This window comes from Danaus plexippus (genome assembly GCF_018135715.1).
Source record: "Danaus plexippus chromosome 9 unlocalized genomic scaffold, MEX_DaPlex mxdp_26, whole genome shotgun sequence".
In the NCBI taxonomy this organism is placed as follows: Eukaryota; Metazoa; Arthropoda; class Insecta; order Lepidoptera; family Nymphalidae; genus Danaus; species Danaus plexippus.
The window spans coordinates 3,256,657-3,277,383 of NW_026869848.1; the positions used below are offsets into that span (position 1 = coordinate 3,256,657).

Below are 20,727 nucleotides of genomic sequence, written 5' to 3' on the forward strand. Positions count from 1 at the left end.
AATATATTTTTATAGTATATAAAATAGTTGTATTTCTATTCTAGGTTATCTAAATCGTAATTCTAAAAAATACCTTCTGAAATTTAGCAACAAATAATAGATAAAATAGCATAACGAAATACATATAAAATGGAAATCTCCTGATGTTGACGCTTTCTTTGTCAGATATCAGAGACAACATATCATAATTTTTAAATTTACATTTAACATATGACATTTTAACATATGTCAATAGAAGTGGAAGGGGTAAAAGCTAAGATTAATTTAATCTACGCGGCTCATGACGTGGTTCGTGACCTAACATGGTGACCAAAAATATCTAAATAAAATATTTCGTAAAGAACTCCTTCATAACTTCTGTTGGGACGAGTTGCAACTACTCCATTGTAAGCTGGTTACTGTAAAATATGTCGCAATCGATATTGAATGTGTAATTACAGCGTACATTTTTATTAGACTGACATTACATTTCATAACACGAGCCAGTAAAATTATATTTGCTGTTTGTAAGAACGTATTTAATCGTATTAAGAGCCATAAAGTATATAATATAACTTGAACAAATATATCATTTGAAATAAAATTCACACAATGATATATTGATGATGTCGCGTCTAAAAGAAAGTACAATAGTGATGTACGTTTATTTATTTAAATTTTATTGTATTTTGATTATGAAAAAAAAATGGCCGACATCGCTTCGATTGGATACAGAGTAACAAACATTATTAAAAGGTCGTTTGTGGCGAACACAGGAAACCGTAGCCACAGTGTGGTGAAGCCGTTTGCCGTTTTTAAACTGGATGTTTTAACAACCGCAATGGACATGTCTAGAATAGTAATTACTCTATGCTCCGATAGCCAATAAAGCTGCACGTATGACAAGCAAACTTCGTTCTTATTACACGACCATAGATACGTTAATCGCGTGAACATAGCCACAGATAGTGTCTAGATGTCTATCATAACCGAGGTCTGCTACCTTATAATGTCTTTCGTACACATTTTCTTTGTTCACGTTTTGTGTTTCCGATAATTAGGCAAATTATGACAGATGTTCATGAAAGCTATAAATTTTTATGTATCCTTTCTCATGAATATATTTATTCAATAATTATATTATTATGAATTAGAATAATATATAATGTAATATCGAATAAAATAATTACGAATGTAAGGGTATAAATTTCAAATGTTGCGTTATAATTTTAAATTAGCTGTACTAATTATTCGTGTCAAATAAGTATGGAACAGTGATCTTGACAGATTAGCTGTTCATTAGCCTTTGTTTTTCGTCATATTGCTGTTGGTTGCATTGTTAAATTTGTCGCCCGAACGACGCGCTGAAGGATCACACTCTATAAATAAAGTGGAGTGATTTAATGATCCCTATACATCGAGTTATAACTTAATTATAACTTAGACGTGTTATTGCATACGACAAGTTGAACAAAATATACATATGTATATTATTTTCTATGTCGTTATTTTTGGAACTGAAACATATTTTTACTTTACATATAAAAAAATATCAATGAAATTAGTGAAAGCAATATATTAGGGATGTTGTCTTTAAATACTGATAATAAAGTTTTCAATATTTCAAAAAAAAAATACCTAAATACGTAGACATACATAAAATATATTATCAATATGATAAATTATTTAGTAAAGTGATAATTTCATCTCAAAACCAATAATCTCAGCAGTGATCTAATTCTGTCTCCGCGTTAATAAAATCAAACATTAAACTGTGTGTCGGTATGTCGGCTGTAAATATACCGAGTCGACAGCTTCATTTAAATACCTTTTGTCAATGAACGGGTTGAACACGTCGCTTTACGACGATAAAAAAGATATATGGCGGGGTGCTTCGCTACCGTCCTCATGCCAGATTTATTGTCATAATTGGTTCACCAGACAAATATTTTAATGAGAACATTTGGGGGTCAATGACATGTAACATTAAAGAAATGTCAACGCTAAAATTTTGCTCTAATAAATAAAATTCAAGGCGTAACTAATAATTTCATAAATACATAATAATTTTAAATCCCAATTCAATAATAAAAATCCCGTTCAAGGTAAGCATATCAGCAGAAGTGTTTAATCCTTAAATGTTCGCTATCTCTGACAGATCTATTGTGCTGTCCAAAACCAAGCACCAAGCACTCGTCGCTACAATGGACCAAGCACCTTAATCCCGACAACAGCCATTTAGGGCCATCACAAATAAAACTTACAATATACGTCACGCTGGGAGCGTTGAATGGATGTTGAAAAAAATCTATTAGCCTCGGATAATGCTTTGATATATCGACTTACGATGTGTCGTTTGTATTTGTGATCGGTGTTTATGGTATCGGAGCCATTCATAGACAACTGATAGATTCATAGCATAGAAAGAAGTTTGTATATAATTAATTCTCATAGACAAATCTGGACTGGTGAGGTGTATGAACTTTTTTTTTATATTATTAATTTGTTTTTATCTATAATCAGTAGAGAACCAATTTATACGGATTTGCAGATTCTAGGGTTCTAAAGTAAATCTACCCTCATAAGACTTGATTGTTTTATTTGTGACAAATATATATTTTTTTCGTTTTTAGTTCAGCTTATGTTTCCACTCACCCATTTATACACATTTCAAAGGATTCTTATTTATAAAAATCATGAGTTACTTATAGAAGTCAATGCCACATGTTTTAAGGTTTTCCAATAAAAACTTTGTCACTTAAATGGATTGATATATAAGTTTTATATTAATGAACATTAAAAATAGATAATAAATGTTAAGATGTGACTGTATTTAAAATTGTTTATATTTTTAGTAATGGCAACATTGATTGCCAGTTGCTAGTGTTTTTAAGATCTTTCCATAGCATTATATGTAATCTTATTTCTCAAAATTTTATCAGAAAAAATTGTTATCACAAAAGTTTTATGCGACATATATCAAGTAACTAACTTTATCAGTATTTCAGCTTTGTACTGTGTTTCTCTTAAAACCCATGTAACCAACTCAGCTATTTAGAATTTCTCTAGAATACGTATAAAATTATTTTAATATAAATGTAGGTGAATCCCATTTAAAAGGCTTTTTGATTATAAATCATACATAACAATTAAAGTAATCCTAATTTTTTTTTCTAAATTATAATAAAATTTGAATATTAGATATATAATACCACATAGTATGTAAATGTCATTATTGAATTTATTGACATTTCACATATATATTTTTTTGTAAATATAAACTGCTACTTAATTTATAATGTCTTCGCTAACATTATATTATAATATTACCAGTTAGTTATTTTACTCTGTGGTTTCTTTTAACTTTTGGTGTTAGTAACTTTTTTCTTCTAGAAAACCATCTTTATGATAAGAATATATTTAATTTTTTCAAAAATAATGTTCCATTAATGAATTTTTATATAGGTACAATTTAAATGCGAATAATTTATTACAATTCAGTTTAAATGGATATTTTGCAGTAAAATAGGACATAGACAATGATAACAGCCGGTCGGAAATTTCAAAATTTACTCTACTACGAGGCTATGTCATATTACAATTTATATTAAAATATAATACCCTCAAGATTAAGCAATATAGAAATTTTGTATGAAATTATAAAAAAAAGCGGATGATATTTATAAGCAAAAATAATCCGAAACGTCAATCTGACATTTCGTTAATGAGGTGAATTAAAACAAAACTTACGATAGATTTATTCGGCGCCGGTAGAGGCGCGTACATATCGGTGATCATTGTCCACAGATACACATAACAATATACAGAAATACAGAAAAAAAAAACAAATAAATCAATATTTAAAAAAATAAATAAAAAATCGATATCAACAACGATATTAATCGATATATCACAAGTCAAACGCGAGTCACTCGGAACATTTGCATGACGTCTCTTGTCGCGGCGCGCGGGCATACGTTTACGGGTGCGGGTTTGATGCGCGACGTGGGGGGCGGGGTGGGCGGTCCGAACCAATACCAGCCTCTTATTGCTCCCCGCCCACACCGGCCCCCGCCCATAAGGCTCTATCGATCGCACGCGCGACTCCATTTTATTTCGGCCTCATTGATTTGCATACTTTTTGTTTCGAATCGTCGATATGACGCGGCCTTTGTGTTTGATAACGAGTTTAATTAGCCTTAATCATTATATTTGAGTCCAATTTACGTTTTTTTTGAATAAGTCACGTTTTTTATTAAAATTGAGTAGGAAAAATCTTTGTCCTTATCCGATTTATTTCCGACTACAATTGATTTATTTTAAATAGTGTAGGCAAGTATCGCCTCATATAATTTTAACATACTTTTTGCAAGTCTTAACATAATTCTACTTAAGCTTTACTTATCCCACTCTATATCTCTACATAATATTAAAAAACCCTTATATACCCTAATAAAATTATAGCTAATGTGTCCGGGAACATCTGTCCGATACACATAAAAAGACCGAATCCCACCAACAAGGTGTTAAACATAATGAAACATAGAACACATTAAAAAAAAACATTTATGAGCGACCAAATAATTCATAATGGGACATAAAAACACCATAAAGGTATAAAATCCACGTGAAAAAATATGATGGCGCCCTCACCCCAAAAACTCATACTAAATATTACTATGAAAAACATAGACGCTTTGGGAATAGCTTAAGCGTCTAATAGTTTTATGACACGCACCGACGAGATAACGGAGCATACAGAGAGATAAGGGCCTTATCACATGTGCATATGGTTTGAAATTGTACGTACTGTCAATTAGAAATGACAGCTGAAGGCACCCATAAAGATATAGGACCTTATTCCATAAAAATATGGTTAAATATTCAATGTAGAGCCAACACCACATGACATCAAACAGGATCATCAAGAGAATATGAACCTTACACATTTTAAATATGGTCAGATGTTGTATGTAGAGTCAATTACGAACGACATCAAACAGGAATATCAATGGAATACAAACTTTATTATGTTGTAATATGATTTAATCTCGTATGTAGAGTCAATAGGAAATGACAGTTTAGTATTAGACGGGGTGGCGGTTCATAAGGGAAAGGATAAAACAGGGCGTGTCCGGGATAACGAAATAAAACGCCCGGGGCATCGCCAAATCCATAACGCAATAAACATTTTAATTTGTACACGAACATCACGCTGGGATTTGAGATTACTGAGAGTGGGAGGAGAGGAGATGGAAATTTAATCATTGTTTTAATAATACCAAAGTCCATATGGTTATATATAGTTTATAAATAGAGAATTGAATGTTGTATATATAAATATATATAACATTCACAAACAGAGATTTTAAATAGAGAATTGAATGTTATATATATATATATATACATATACAACATTCAATTCTCTATTTATTTATTTATGACTCTACCTGAGATTACATTTAATATTCAAGTAAGCCGTTATACTATTTAAATGTAGAGTCGAGATACCTTTGAAAATAATATGTAAATAAATAATGCATTCAATCAAATGTTTTTAAATAAGTAGGCCAGGTGAGTCTATCAAATAAGCCAATATAATTTTTTTTTTGTTATTATGTGTTTTTAATTAAGTGTAGAGACATTCTCATTCTTCATATAAGTAAAAAAAAATATTTCAAAGAAGTATATGAAGCTTAAGGTTTTATATCTGCAAATAATTTATAAATACATACATACATATGTGTATATTTAAGTAGAAAGTAACAAAGTATAGTTTCCTACTTTTTATATTTCTATAACACATAAAGTTCTTTTTATATCGGTATATTAATATTCCTGTTTGACGTCATTGTGACGTCACAATTCAAGTTCATTGAACTTATCTTTTAAATTAAACATTTCATATCGTATAAAACGTTGGAGCAATCACTGAACGTTATTGCGAATGAAAATACAAAACTGTTATATTGAATTGCGAAGTCAAGTAGTAAAAGATGGCTTTCACCTCCCACATACACTCCGAAGTCCTCCGCTTGAAACATCTTCCATAAAAGCCTTTACTTGAACCCTATCACAACTGAATAAGGTCGGAAATGCTCTACCACGGTTCATATAATAACTGGCTGGTCGGATTTAACCCTTATACTCTTGTAGTAAGGTTGAAATTCAAGTGATCGACTAAATAAATAATGTCAGTATATAAAATACCTTACAAGCACTCTAAGTATCTCAGCGTCACCCCCATGAATTTCGTCTGCATTTCGTACGTGTCATAGATGACCACTTTAACTTTACCGCTCTGGATGTGTTTTGCTCCCAAGAGGGTCCCAGAGGGCAGAGGGTAGTTTTCCCTTTACATAAATCAACCTTACATTTTTTAAGCTTCTAAATTCAAAATTTTATATTTTTTTCGCATTCGAATCGTTGAATATAAATTGTAGACTGTGTTAAGTTCTAAATACGAAATTCACTATTTTACTTTATAATATTGACAAGACTTTGGCTTTGACAGAGAAATCAAAGTTTAGATATTATGATTATTATTAATTATTATTTCATTTGTAATAATTAATATACGAATCCGTATGAGTTGGTATATGAAATTTTCATTTTTTCGAACGTAACGTCATATTGTAATTACCTATATTTACGGACAGCAAATATTGACAGAAACAAAAAAAAAATCAATATTGAATATATAGAATATTAATATATAAGTAATACCAAAGTTCTTAGTTTCTAGTCACGACTTTGTTCATTCACAAATCCCTCTTTACATAGTTCAGTATAATATTCACACATGACATTGGCGAAATCTGTAACTAAAACAGAGAGAGAGATATAGAATATTAGTGTTATAAATAAGGAATAAATCTAAACAATATAAATAATGAAACAATACAATCAATGCACATTTATTGAACAAATTGACCACACACAGCTCAACCCTGCAGGCTTTATTGTTAAGTATTATACCTTTATAGCCCTTTCAAGTACCGATTCATATTCAGTACAGAACTAACAATACCTTCCATTCTATGAAGCTTTGATAGCGAAATGCTTGCCATTTAGATTCTTTAATACCAAGCGAGTTATTTCATTGGGTAACAAGCGAAATGGTTAAAAAATTTATTCATCCAAATATATACGTTCAGAAACATGATTTTATGTCTTAGTAACAAATAATGAAAAAGAAATTGTTATGAAAGTAAATAGAAGTCTTATAGTAGTCCTGTAATAGTCTTATAATAGGTAAATAAATTCCACTTTTTGGCTAAGCCAGTCAGTGTAATATCTTACCATGTATTTTATTATATGGAAATTCCTTATTGCTATTTTCTTCAGCGATCGAACTTGCAACTTGAAGTATTTCGAATGGCTTTAGATATTTTTAGGAACCATTTGCTATATTAATATAGGTATGTGAAATTTTATTTATGTGCAATCACAAAATCAGAATAAACACGTACAAAACAAGCAAGGATCTCTATAATATAATTTCCCAATATATACTTGTAATTTTAATAAAAATACATTTTTTTTTTCGTGTTAAAAATATCGAATATAGAAAATATATTAAAAGGATCTCAATATTTAATTATCAATACACATATATTTGGATGAACTATATAGACTATTCAACTCCTATAAAATTTTAAAACTAACCAGAAGGAGGTTATAACTAAATAGGTTATACTACCAAACATAGGAAAGGAAATAAAACTAATAACTATTTGAAACTTGAATTTAAGACTTACTATGCTCAAATGATCTATAAAGAAAAGGTTGGTATTTAGGAATTTACTTAATTAATTTATTTTACTTTTACTTTACGTCTTCTTTAAAGTAACATCGTTAAAAAGATACTCAGAGACATTTTCATCTCGTGTGCCCGTGAATACTTTTGCTGCGAAGCAACCGAAACGTCAATGAGGAAAAAGTCGTTTTATTCGTCGTCTTAGATTTCAATAAATAATTATTCTGTAGCCATAGAATAACTTTATATGAATGAAAGAAGTTATCTCATCGACACTTGGCGAGCATTGCAATTTGCCTAATGATGATGCACAGAACATTTGCCTCGAGGCGCTAAACGTTTTTAAACATAAATATATGTCAGTCGAGTTTATGTTAATTGTATTGTATCAATATTTATCTTTATATAAGAACAGGAATGATAAAAGTCGTAATAAGCGATAATCACTTAATAATTTTATTTTAATATACTAAATTAAAAATTTTTTTTTTTTTTTTTTATTTTAAACTCCAAATAGTACTTAAGTCACTCGATTTAGATAAACACATTTATTTAACTATGATAATTATAAATAATATAAAACATTTTGTAAACTCGTATACTATAATCATGGCATTCTATTATTATATAATATCCAGCTCGGGCTGTGATTACACATTAAATTCCGAAGTATTGTCCGCGACATCACGCGTCCGAGACGAATCTTACACTTCACAATAACCATTCACAGACCGATCAAAACAATTACCGATTTCGTCATTCGATATTCTTTCTTATATAATTTCCTGTGTTCGTGATCCAAAACATTTTATTGTCTGTGACATTCAGTGTTGCCAATGATACGGATATAGGAAATTTTTTAATGGGTAACAATTTTAATGGTTGTAAATTATTCGGTTTTTTTTTTTACAATTATTATTTATGTAGTAGGGAAATATTTATATGAATATACAAATTATAAAGAAAAAAGTAAGTTAATACAGTTTAATTTGTGTGTAATAAAATTACATTTAAACTCCACTTTTAATAAAACCTAACCTTTTTAAACAAATTTTATTACTCGTTTTCATGACATCTTCCATATTTAAAATGAAAGATTTTTCGAAATGCTTTAATTTTATACTATTCCTAAAATATATAATGATATTGTATAAAACTATAAAATATATTTAAGATATGTTAGCAGGTACTAATAATACGTTTGTAACAAAATTAGTACTTACTAAGATCTTCATGTCCTTGGCATCAGCGGACACGGGGTCGATACTAACCTAAAATATAAACAAATATAATATTTAATAATAAATATATTTAATATTTAAGATAATTATAGAGTAATTTGGAAATATATATGTAATTATTAAAAAAAATCGTCGGTTTTATATTATATTCAAATATAGAATTGAACTAATCATTGTATAGAAGCGATCAAAGGACGGCACTAAAAAAAATGTTACCATATGAAAATAAATTAAAAATAACAAACCTATTCAAAGGGATATTTCAGACAGAAAAACAGAAACTAATTAGAAAGTCCCTAAAAAGTTATCATAAGTTGGATATACGAGCGAATTTAATTTGGACGGTTTTTAATTATGGCGGGCCGGTTTCGGCGCCGAGCGGCGGCGGTCTGTAATTACGGTTTGTAATTGCGAGCCCGGCACTGGACGTCTAGTATGGAAGCCACTGAAATTTTGAGGCTTTTATGCTTAGTTAGAACTCTACTAACATTTTATGATACAGTAATCGGTGTACCGATACATTTCTACATCATACTGCACCGTTTAAACGAATCCAAATGCAGTTTTAATTTATATATTAAGAATGCAAACGAAAGGAATCAATTACTGTGATGATCAACATCAGAAAACATTACGCTGTCACAAGAAATGCAATTTTTCTATATGAGCAATGGTCTCGTATAATTGTTAAATATGTAAGTGATAATGTATAACACATTAAATAAATAGTGTATGTTAATAATATCTCGAGGGAATAGGAAAGGTAATTATACAGCTACCCACGTAATGCATGCGTCCGGCCATCACTCTGCATTACGAATGCATAATACCAGGTAATAACGTGTGTCTGTATGTAAGTTTTATATGTTCAAAACAATTTTCGTATATCCATTTGAAGTTATCCTCGAAACTAGTAGATAATTTCAATTGATGTTTTAAAAAGTTTTTGTTTTCTTTTTATTTATAAGTAACACGATCTAGATATAGTTTCATATGAAAATAATAACTAAATTAATAATAACATTAATGGTGAATAAATATGAATATAAGATTACGGAACATAAATAAATATTCTTATAAAAGCGTTAGCCTTTCCATATATATTAATTTATCGTTCGATAATTAGAAAAGGCTACGAACAATGCGACTAGGTGCCTATATGTACGATAACGAGTACAGCCAATATTCCTTTACTACCTTTAACTTTTAAAAAACTTTTAAAAAACCCTTAAAACTAAAACCTTAAAGAATTACTTACTATGATATAAAAAGCTATTACATATGAAATTTTATCTATTACTTTTCTTAACAACTTCATTGTATGTAAATTTCGAGAAATTTATGATTTTTAATGAACTAAACAAATATGTACATTACATACATATATAAGTTTATTTTTTACGTCCATAATAAGGCTACCGCGGCTGAGGTTGCGTCGGTAATAGACAAAGACAGGTTAAAAGGATTTCATTTAATTATGATGACTGGCTCGATGTGCACCGAAAAAAATATTCAACTTTTATTAATTATACTCTCAGACTAACGCGTTACCTTCCGTTTTGTTGAAGATGAGATCTCATTTAATGCTAGTGTATACACTTAACTCCGTCCGTTACTTTACATGCTTAGCCTTATAGCCTTAGGTTGGCTGTAGTTAGCCTATATATAAAGCTATCTGTATATTTCAAGACACATAATTAAAATATTTTTATGTCACGACAAAAACGATATAAGAATGAATCGGACTATTTTGTTGCTTGTACCTGATCTTTATTGTTAATACAATAAAGCTCATTATAACATAATTAACGAATTATTTATTTACATTCATAAAATCAAAAGCGTTTGTATAGAAAAAAAATTCGCGATTGTCGCAACAAATATCACTATACAGAAATTGTACAGGCTTATCAAATGTATTGAATCATAACAATAGTATATTTTGTCGACGGGAGGTGTTTGTTCTGTAATCACTTATAATCATACCAATTAAATATATATTTTTTTCTCATTCAACCGCTCGCCCCTTTGTTAAGGCTCTGTTGATTTCTTGAGAATTTCTTTTGTTGTTAAAGTCAACAGCCCAATTCACGTATAATTAATAATATATAGTTTACTTATTAGCGCCATGTGAGTTATTATAATTTTTATATATGACTGACTACATTTTCTATTTAATACTACTTAGTAAAATTTAATATTTTTTAGACAAAGTTGTTTGTAATTATACTGTAACTTATTAATATTATTCATTAAAATTATTTGTTCAAGTGGTAAATTTGGCTAATTGTATATTAAAATATAATTTTAATGGTATAAATTTGCATGAAAATTAAAGTAAATTTGATCAAAAATCTTAATCTTATGTAGACGGAGAGATATTTGTCTTGTATAGATTTTTAAAAATGCGTTTTATAGTATTTAGATATAATAAAAAAAACACACACATCTACATATTTAAAGGAAACAAATATTAGATAATTTTAATAGATAAATTTTATTGAGATCATAAAAAAAAGTTTCTATATAACATCAAGTTTGAGCGACAAATATATTTCAAAATATAAAAGTCTAATACAACGGATGATCCAATAAGAATTTTCCAATGTATATTAATTTCACAGACAATATTATTAGAAAATTATACATAAGTCATCCGTGTTATATATTCAAATAAATAATATTTTTACCTCGTTGTAATTAACGAAACTGTCGTTGACATTGTGCGTCGGGTGCGCGGCCCCGTGGTAGTACGCACAATTCATCTCAGCCCATCTATTTATTACAACAAACACATCACTTCATTTATACTATAATGTTATAACAACGGACGTTTATCTCGTAACGAATCGATCCCGCGGACGAATCTCAACTAATTGCCGGGTTCGCTGTTCTGGTCTGGTGTTCCATCTCCTTCGCACGTCTGTCGTCTCTCTCGCTCGGACCCTTGTTTGTTTACTCTGGGCGGGTTCAGGGCGGCAGGGCGGGAACTCACGCAATCAGACGATAACGCACTACGATGCTATCAACTCTTACTGAAGATGCTTTTGATAATAATATTGCCTTTTGTTTCTGTGTAAAGTCACGTAATGAATTTTAGTTAACTGAATTCAATTGAAGGCTTTATTAGCGAAGGTTTGATTAAAGATCAGCTGAAACCCTTTAGAAAGTAAGCTTCAGTCTTCAACTCAGCTGTTCCATACAAATATAATTACGGTATAATATTTCATAAATCGTAATTTCAAAACACAAAATGTAATAAATGTTTCCGGTTAGTAATAAAGTACATTTGGGTCTTTACCCCAGCGACTATTATAAAAATTGGTCCATTTTTTACATCCCCGATCCTAGTGAGGGCGGATACGAATCATATGACAGGATGCATTTTTCTATGTTGATAACATTAGTAATGTACTCACGTGATACTCTCCTAAACAGATGTTCTAGACGGAGATTAATTTCAAAAATATTATAAATATTTTTTTTATATAGCGAAATAAAAAAAAAAAAACAATGTTAGCCAAGAGTTTGGTTCTACAGCTAAGATAATTTAAGAATAATCTTGCGAATTGTGTATTGCGTTGATTACCAATTTTGGATAAATATAAAATCTTTCACAAGCTTAGAAATTCACTCATAATTCAAAGTAAGAACAAAATAATTAGGGTCCGCTAGTTTTTTTTTTTTTTTTCAAACAGAATGGTGATCCATATATATGAAAAAATCCTAATTATTAGTACATTAAACACGCGTCAATCACTCCCAACAACAAAGCTGAGATGTCGTCAGCGATAACATTTTGCACAGAATATAGAATAACATGTCCAAATGATAGTGATTAAAGCGCAGGGCGCTGGTGTGAGCGTAATTATTGTAATCTGCGCCCGCGCACGTCCTACTGTGAACCGCTGTTTCTATTATTGTCCTAGGCGCATATTGCTAGATATAATTACGTTTTATTTTTCTACTTCTAAATACAAATCACAGTCTGTGAAATTATTTTTCGAAGTAAAAAGCTTTGATTCGAAAGATTATGTTTAACTTTACTGCTACATATATTTTAAAAACTCGTGGATAACATTTTTTTGTTCATATATTTTGTCCTAATTTGTCTAAAATAAATTATTATCTTTTTAATATTTTTTAAGTTTAAGTATTATTTAACCAAGCGCTAAATGAGCAGAAACTGCAAATTCATCTTCCAGAGAATGCATTTACTTGGAAGTTGTTGGGAATAGGTAAATTACAGTTAACTCTTGAAAGACCAAATTAGTTTCTTTGAATTACATCTACATACAAATATTTTATAATATTTTTAATATCACTAGATAATAGAGGGTACCTATTAGAAATAGTGGTATAATCAGTAATAGTGGGTAACGGATAAGTATTGTTGATCTTGATAACTGGCAGAATTTCAATTGATTTTATGTTCGTAAAATATAACTGTAGTTGTGAACAAATGTTGTATATATTTATTAGAGTAAAATAGCTGAAACGAATTTATAATAAAGCACGCGCTGCGCGCGCGCATGTTCCCCCGCCCTCTCAGCGGTGACGTATCGAATAACGCTACAAAGAAAGGTATTGTATTTGCCCCTTGTCCATTATATCACGTTAAAAGTAGATTATAGGCTAGGATTTGCGATTTTGTTTCATTACTTACATGACCTCTTTGACTTTTATGGAAGTTATTCCAATTCTATAAGTGATATTACAAAATTTAAACCTTCATATAAAAAGTTATAAGGGCCTTTGTCATATTATTATCCCGTAATTCGTTCCACTATTTCTACATGCTTAAGCCAAAATTTTAATAAATATCGAAGCATATGTTTCCGTGAATTAATAATGTTTAGATTGTAAGAATTGAATGGAAGAAAGGCACTTTTATTTTGATTGAAGATTAATTTTTGAGTTATTGAAAACGATTCAGTTAATGTTGCATGTTTTATTAACTAATGTATGAGAGTAATGAGATGTTTATTCTTAGACTTACTTAACAACGAACCATACACAAAACTACCGTCAAATTAACACAGTACATTTAGTTTTTTAGATTTGAGATATTGATGTGTCTGATTGGAAATCAATTATTTTAAAATTACTTTTATTAATTGATATTGTTATTATATTGCACTATTCGAGAAATGGAGTCGCAAGGAAAAAGTAACTAAACATAAATATTTAACCGAGATATCAATTTCTTGACCAAATATTTAAATGTGCAGCTATTAATTTTACAAATACATACAACACAAAATTCTACTATATGCAAAGCCTTTAAAAGGGGCTTTCGTTAGGACTATGGTCCACAGTTTATCATTCAACCAGATTTTGTGATATTATTTTTGTATGGACTTTGTAAAACAGTTCAGTACATGTATTTATAAAACGATCTTTATCATAAAATTATTTATTTCTTTAACTATATTAATATAAACTAAGCTTATAAATAAATCTGATAGGACGAATTTATACCAGGGAATAGCAATAAAACCGAAGTCGTACTCAAATGCACAATACGCATTATCTTTACATCACAAAGACACGGGTGCAGGGGATTCAGTTGCAATCTTACACTAACTTCCTCTACTTCAACCGCACAATGTATCCTATTCTCACGGAAAGCCAGTTACACAGCTAGGGATACACGCACAGGGATTTGTTTTAATTAAATTTGTTCATATATAAAAACATAATTATATTTTTAATTGTTTCCTTTATATATTGTTTGTTAATTACTTTTGTGTACCTGATCAGATAAATGTTTGAGAAAAGTTGTGATAACTTAATAATTTAAATACCGTTGGAGCGATAACAGTAAGTAATTTTATTCTTAACTCAGCTTTTATAACACTAACTATAATGTCTAATACAAACTCACGTGAACACTTTGTGACAAAAAACTGAATTTTACACTCGGTATATTCTACAACAGATTTTATCTGGCTATATTCTGTCGTTACAACCAAAATATTGTCCATAATTCATTCATGCCACGTGTGATTTCTCCTTTTTGATACGTATTGTTGTCGTAGTCCGCTTGGCTCAATTCAATGCGCTGAATGCACTCAATGGAGGACATTTGACGACCGTTTCCTATGCAAAATTCCGTTTAATCCTACGAATAAAAGCGTTCATTTGAATGTTTCCGCCGAGATGTGGAAATAAAGCGAGTTTTGACAATGTTCATTTTGTTCACTTGACGCAGACATTGAGACATCATCCCATACACTGATATAATGGGATTAGCGACAGCGACAGGGTATTGAAACGTTAAGTCCGAGATTATCTTTTACTCGATACGTGAGAATTTTTATATTTGCTCATTGAAAATTTTGATAAGTACTCTTATAAATATAAGAGTATATTAAAAAAAGACAGTACATTCATAATGTCGTAATCAAATATGTAGATGAATCTAAATATAATTGAATGAGCGTGTAACTGTTAAGAGAGTGATGAGTGATGGGTGCACTTCGAGCCGACATGACAGCGAGTCGACTCCAAACAACAAAATAAACCGGCGAACCGGTGTAATAATGGTGTTTCCACTCTGTAACAATAACTACATAATAGTCGAGAGCTTTTACGAGCTTTTGTGAACTTGTCGAAGCTCCTATTGCCGTTTTTTGTGATGAATGCTGCTCGTCCAGCCGTACGCGGTTTTACAGCGCAGAATATTTTATTGAATACTTACTCCGCGTTTACAGATTGAGCATTCACTTCAAATAGGCCCTAAATCCTTTTAAAGTTTGTGCTTTCATCTTGTTGGCTTCGTGTATCGTCTTCTTACAAAGTATAAATGTATTCACATATCATTTAATATAATATTCATACAAGAAACTCCGCCTCCGCATGTAAAAATATTATATCTTTGTGATATCCTCACCGGTTAAATTTAACTTGATGGGTATTCGATTTATTCTAGAAGATAAATTACCGCCGTACACAGCATCATGTTTACAAACCCACGCGAGCGCGATGCGAATTGATTAAAAGAAATAAATCATTTTTATTTAATTATCACTACTATTATACCGAGTACTACAAATATCTTGAATATTTTGATAGATATAAGGTCTAGGTCTAGGTTAAGTCTTTATACAAACAAATACGATGGTAAAACAATTTTCGTATACCTCAGTTGGGAAAAAGGTGGTAACTACCTGAATAAAAATTTCACTTTTTGAAATAAGTATGAAATGAAGGTATATGAAAATCGAAGGTCTAAACTTAAGGCTATCTCCGTATCACAACAATCACTATTAACGTGTGTTTGTAAATTTATTTCATTATAATGATTCTTAATAAAATTACATTCCTATTATATTAATAAAGTTATAAATGGCCTTATGATATCTTATATACTTGTACTAAATAATTAAGAGCCCATTCAGGGTTCAGTTAATTAATAAACCCAAAAGTAATCTTTACGTACTTATAGGGAGACTTGAAAACAAGGCAGAGGAGAGGGTTCCTGATAGTTGTTATAAATCAAGATGCTATCTGTGCAGGCTTTATGTAGGTACCTTCTACGGGGGTGAGTTGCCGCTCCTTATCGATTACAAAACCTGAACTTAACATACAACAATATTAATCCTTTGCACAAGTAACCAATTACTTAACGACATACCAAAAACATTTTGAGAACTGACAATATTTCATCCCGACGCTTTCACACTGATAACACTGATATAAATTCTATATATGGCATTCTGAAAGCAATAATCAAACATACTACAAAACATAATTATATACCGCGGCATATAATTTCAAAGCTATTCATTAAAATTCAACTAAAGATGAAAACAAAGTTCTCCGAGAATCACAAATCAAACGGAACTCGGCGATGGCCGGAGGCGCCATAAATCAGAACCGCGCTTAGGCCTTCTTAGCTTTTCTAGATAGAGATTTATCCCGTAATAACATGTTACTTTTCACTAAATTAACTGCCGAATTATCCGGTAGAAACAATGATTAATCGCATAGCTGCTGGAGTAACGATGAGACGATAGGTGCACGCCAACAATTGCTCCAGCGAGCCCCGTTGAATGATGTACTCGATAAGCTCCCACAACTAACAACCGCAACACGCTCATCTAGCCGTTACTTAAATATATATTAGTAAAATACGTATTTAACAACTATTGGGATTGGTTAATATAATGAGGGTAACCTATTAATGTTTTTGACCTCAACATTTATTACACACAGGTGCTGTGATGACATAAACGTTGTATTCTTTTTCAACAAGATATACAATATTATCTGCTTCACAATTAATTCATACATTTTTTGCTTTAATATTACAAACATTACTATTTATAATTTTACAGGAACTTCTCGTAGGCCTTAATAAAGTCACAATTACTTACGTATCAGATAATTAAGTAGTTTATTTAACCGACTGACTTTAATTAAACGAAGACAATATTTTATTTAAAAAATATATATATGTATAAATTGCATCTAGGAAGTGCTTTATTAATAATGAAACTGCAAAGAGGCGGGACGTTTACTTGTTTAAGAATTTGAATAATGGCATAACAACTAAACATTATCGAACCGAACATTTCAACGCCTAATTATAGCTCTGAGTGGATATGATATCGCTGATCATTGAACTATAAGATAGAAGAGGCCTATTTGAATTAAATTAAGTGTACGTGATCACTGTAACAATATATCTACATCAATTGACATTTTTATGATGCTTTACTGTGGCACAGTTGGCGAACTATACCTGGCATTATATGGAATAATTCACATGTCCATTGCTCTCGTACTGTCAAAGGCCGGAGTGAGATTCCGCGAATTTTCTCAAATTGCATTCATCACTCGGTCCATCGCTATATTTCAACAGTAATGATAGCGGTTGAGCGTGATAATAATTGTTATTACTATGATCCACATCTGCTATTATTTTATAATTGAGGGCTTTTGGGCGAAACCCTACAATTATAAAAAGAGCCCCGAGCAACAACAAGCAACATGCAACGTAAGTTTTTGTAACGTTCGTTGCTTTGAGGTTTCCCAAATTAGTCTTAAGATAAATCTTCTGTTTCGTTAAGCAAAAAATATATTCAGACTTAATAGCATAAAACACAGTGTTGAATATTGTTAGGTTTAGAATTTTATGTTTCAGTAATGCTTTCTTTACATTCAATTTATGTACATACGTTAAAACTGGCAATTGAAGTGGTACCAATAACTAGCCAGCCACCAAAGTCACGCGTATTAAATAATTTTTGTATGCTAATTACAATGTTTTGAATATTATAACTTTATTACAACTATTAATAATATCTCCAATACGAAAATACTTTATCTAAGAACACATTTAATAACATTCGACAGACCATATTTATTATTTATCATCTGCGAAGGCAGTACACATACTCGTATAGCGATCATTTGATTAGAGCGAGTATTAATCGTATAAGAATCTATAGTGGGTAATCTCGATGCCTGAGAGTGGAGTTCATTATTTATTATGAATATTAGTCAATTTTTATTTAGTCGAAAAAGCGGGGAGCGGCGGGACCGGCTGCAATTAACTGACGCTACCCTGTAATTATGGACTGTAAATTTCTGGACGCATCCCAACAACGGTTCTTATTCTATCTGCGGATTTGATGTTCTTAATCTTTTTTAATAAAAAGCTGATATCAAAGGCATGTATCGGAGTTCTGTCACGTGAAATTATTTATTCATATCCATTATGATTGATTACTTAAGAAAAAAAATTAATATATTTAAATGTTAATTGAATACATTAAATAAGGTTTGTAGGAAGTTTCAGCTGTTGGGACATAGTGACAAGTTAATTGATACCTTGATATGTAAGTGTAAGTATTGATATGAAAAAAATGTATACATTTATGTGTTTGATAAGTATTCAGAATATATAAAAGATTTATTAATATTTCTTTTTTAAATGAATAACAGCTCTATATCAGCACAAATGTTTAAATTTGACATAACTCTAAAGTCAAAATTATTCATAGTATTATATACACAAAAATACTTTGTAAAATAAGGTTAAGTATGCATTACCATTAGTTCAGTCATGTTTAAATGCAAGACAAAATACAGCATTGTAAAAACAGCATCCGAAAAAGAACAGAATCCAAACAGCATCCAAAAATAAAAGCCTTATAATTCCGATTACTTCCTATGAGTGGTTAAAAAAATTCATAAACAAGGACCATAATGAACAAACCACGTATACAACAAAACAAAATATTAAGATAAGTTAAAATGTTTTTCTCAGCAGACTATTTCCGAATATAAACTACATGTATTATTGGTATACTTTACATAAACCAAGAAATAAATTTTTAGAACAAATTTCTTCAAATATTAAATTTTCTTCCACATATATTGTCAGCCGTTTTCATTATCAGATATTCTATCCTTATCACACTTAATACAACGAGCTATAAGTGTGACAGAGCCTGAAAACATCTAAGATAAAAAAATGGATTTATTTTGTATCTGCATAACATAACATGATATCCACAAGGTATTGGAATGAAACGGTTCGATCTATGACCCTCGTTCGTTTACAATCAGAACGATGTCGTGACACGTTATGCTTGTCCTTGTCATGTTCATAGATGATTTCGAGACACAATGGAATTCCCGCCATGACGCTGCAGAAACGAAACCATTCATACTCTTTGTACCAAATGTTAGTAGACAAATAGTCTGCGCGATTTGAAAAATTCTCGGAATTTAAATTTAAATCTTCCTTCGAATTTAATGAGTGTCAGTTGTTCATTTCTTTTGTTAATCCAAATGAAAATATTTATGAAATAACCATCACCAAAAGAAGAACAATCAGGGATGCGAAAAGCGACCTTCGACCCCTGATTTGCATACAATGGAGGAGCGTGGGCGCATACTCGAGAGCTTGTAGTTTTTTTAAATATGTTTTTAATACATCCTGTACTTGTATAAAATTCCTTCACTTAATATTTCAAATAAACGTTTGTTTTTTAAAACAATCGAATTATGTTCTGACTGACTAATTGGTGTTGAAATTTCTACATCGCTTGTGAACGCATCAGATTTGACCTAATGAGTTAATTTTTAATGAATCAACTTAAGTTACTACTTGGCAGTACCCTATAGAACTTCAAAATTTCAATACTCAATTGGGAAAACGATTTCAAACCCAAAGATAGGCATATAGACCATAAAGGGGTTAGCGAGTTCTATTAAAAATAGACGTATGCAAAAAAAACTTATGCATTTTTAAAGAGAACATGCATTATATTTATAAAAATCATCTGTTATATTAGTACTAGTTAAATATATTCAGTACATTGTAACCAAAATATATCTGGGCGTGTTCGGTATGGCATGTTTATTTCAATCGGCAATTTTTCAGCGCGTATGTACCGCAATGCAGTCATTGGAGATTTATAGACTCAGTTCACCCTCGTATGAGTCGAGTCGAGACGTGATTAATGGATTGATCTATTTGCTGCCCAATCTAACTTCGATAGTTAAATTGACTTCAATTTGGCTTAGTAAAGTAAAAAAAAAAGTCTTATGAAATTATATTTTATTTTTAAAACAAACCATCTGTTTCTGGGGAATATATTAACGATGCTAGATCGACTTCTTTATCTACAATGTGCATGCAAAATAACCAGCTAAGCATTTATGAATTACAATAAAAAATCACGATGCTCTTTTTATTATTTACAGTGAAATGTCAAACAATAATTGATT

General features: G+C 30.6%; 1 protein-coding gene across 4 annotated transcripts in view; it reads right to left on the reverse strand.

Moving 5' to 3' along the window:
- LOC116767762 (transcription factor Sp9) overlaps positions 1-20,727 on the reverse strand; it is a 48,362-nt gene that overhangs the window by 11,366 nt on the left and 16,269 nt on the right. The window contains exon 2 of one of the 4 annotated variants that reach the window (XM_032658234.2): positions 8,962-9,009. The exons of 1 other annotated variant lie outside the window; for it this stretch is intronic. In XM_032658234.2, coding sequence (XP_032514125.1) covers positions 8,962-9,009 — 48 coding nt within the window. Of the gene's footprint in view, positions 1-3,729; positions 3,918-8,961; positions 9,010-11,669; positions 11,853-20,727 lie in introns of those variants that run through there. 2 more of the 4 variants (XM_032658235.2, XM_032658232.2) reach the window with 2 other exon arrangements.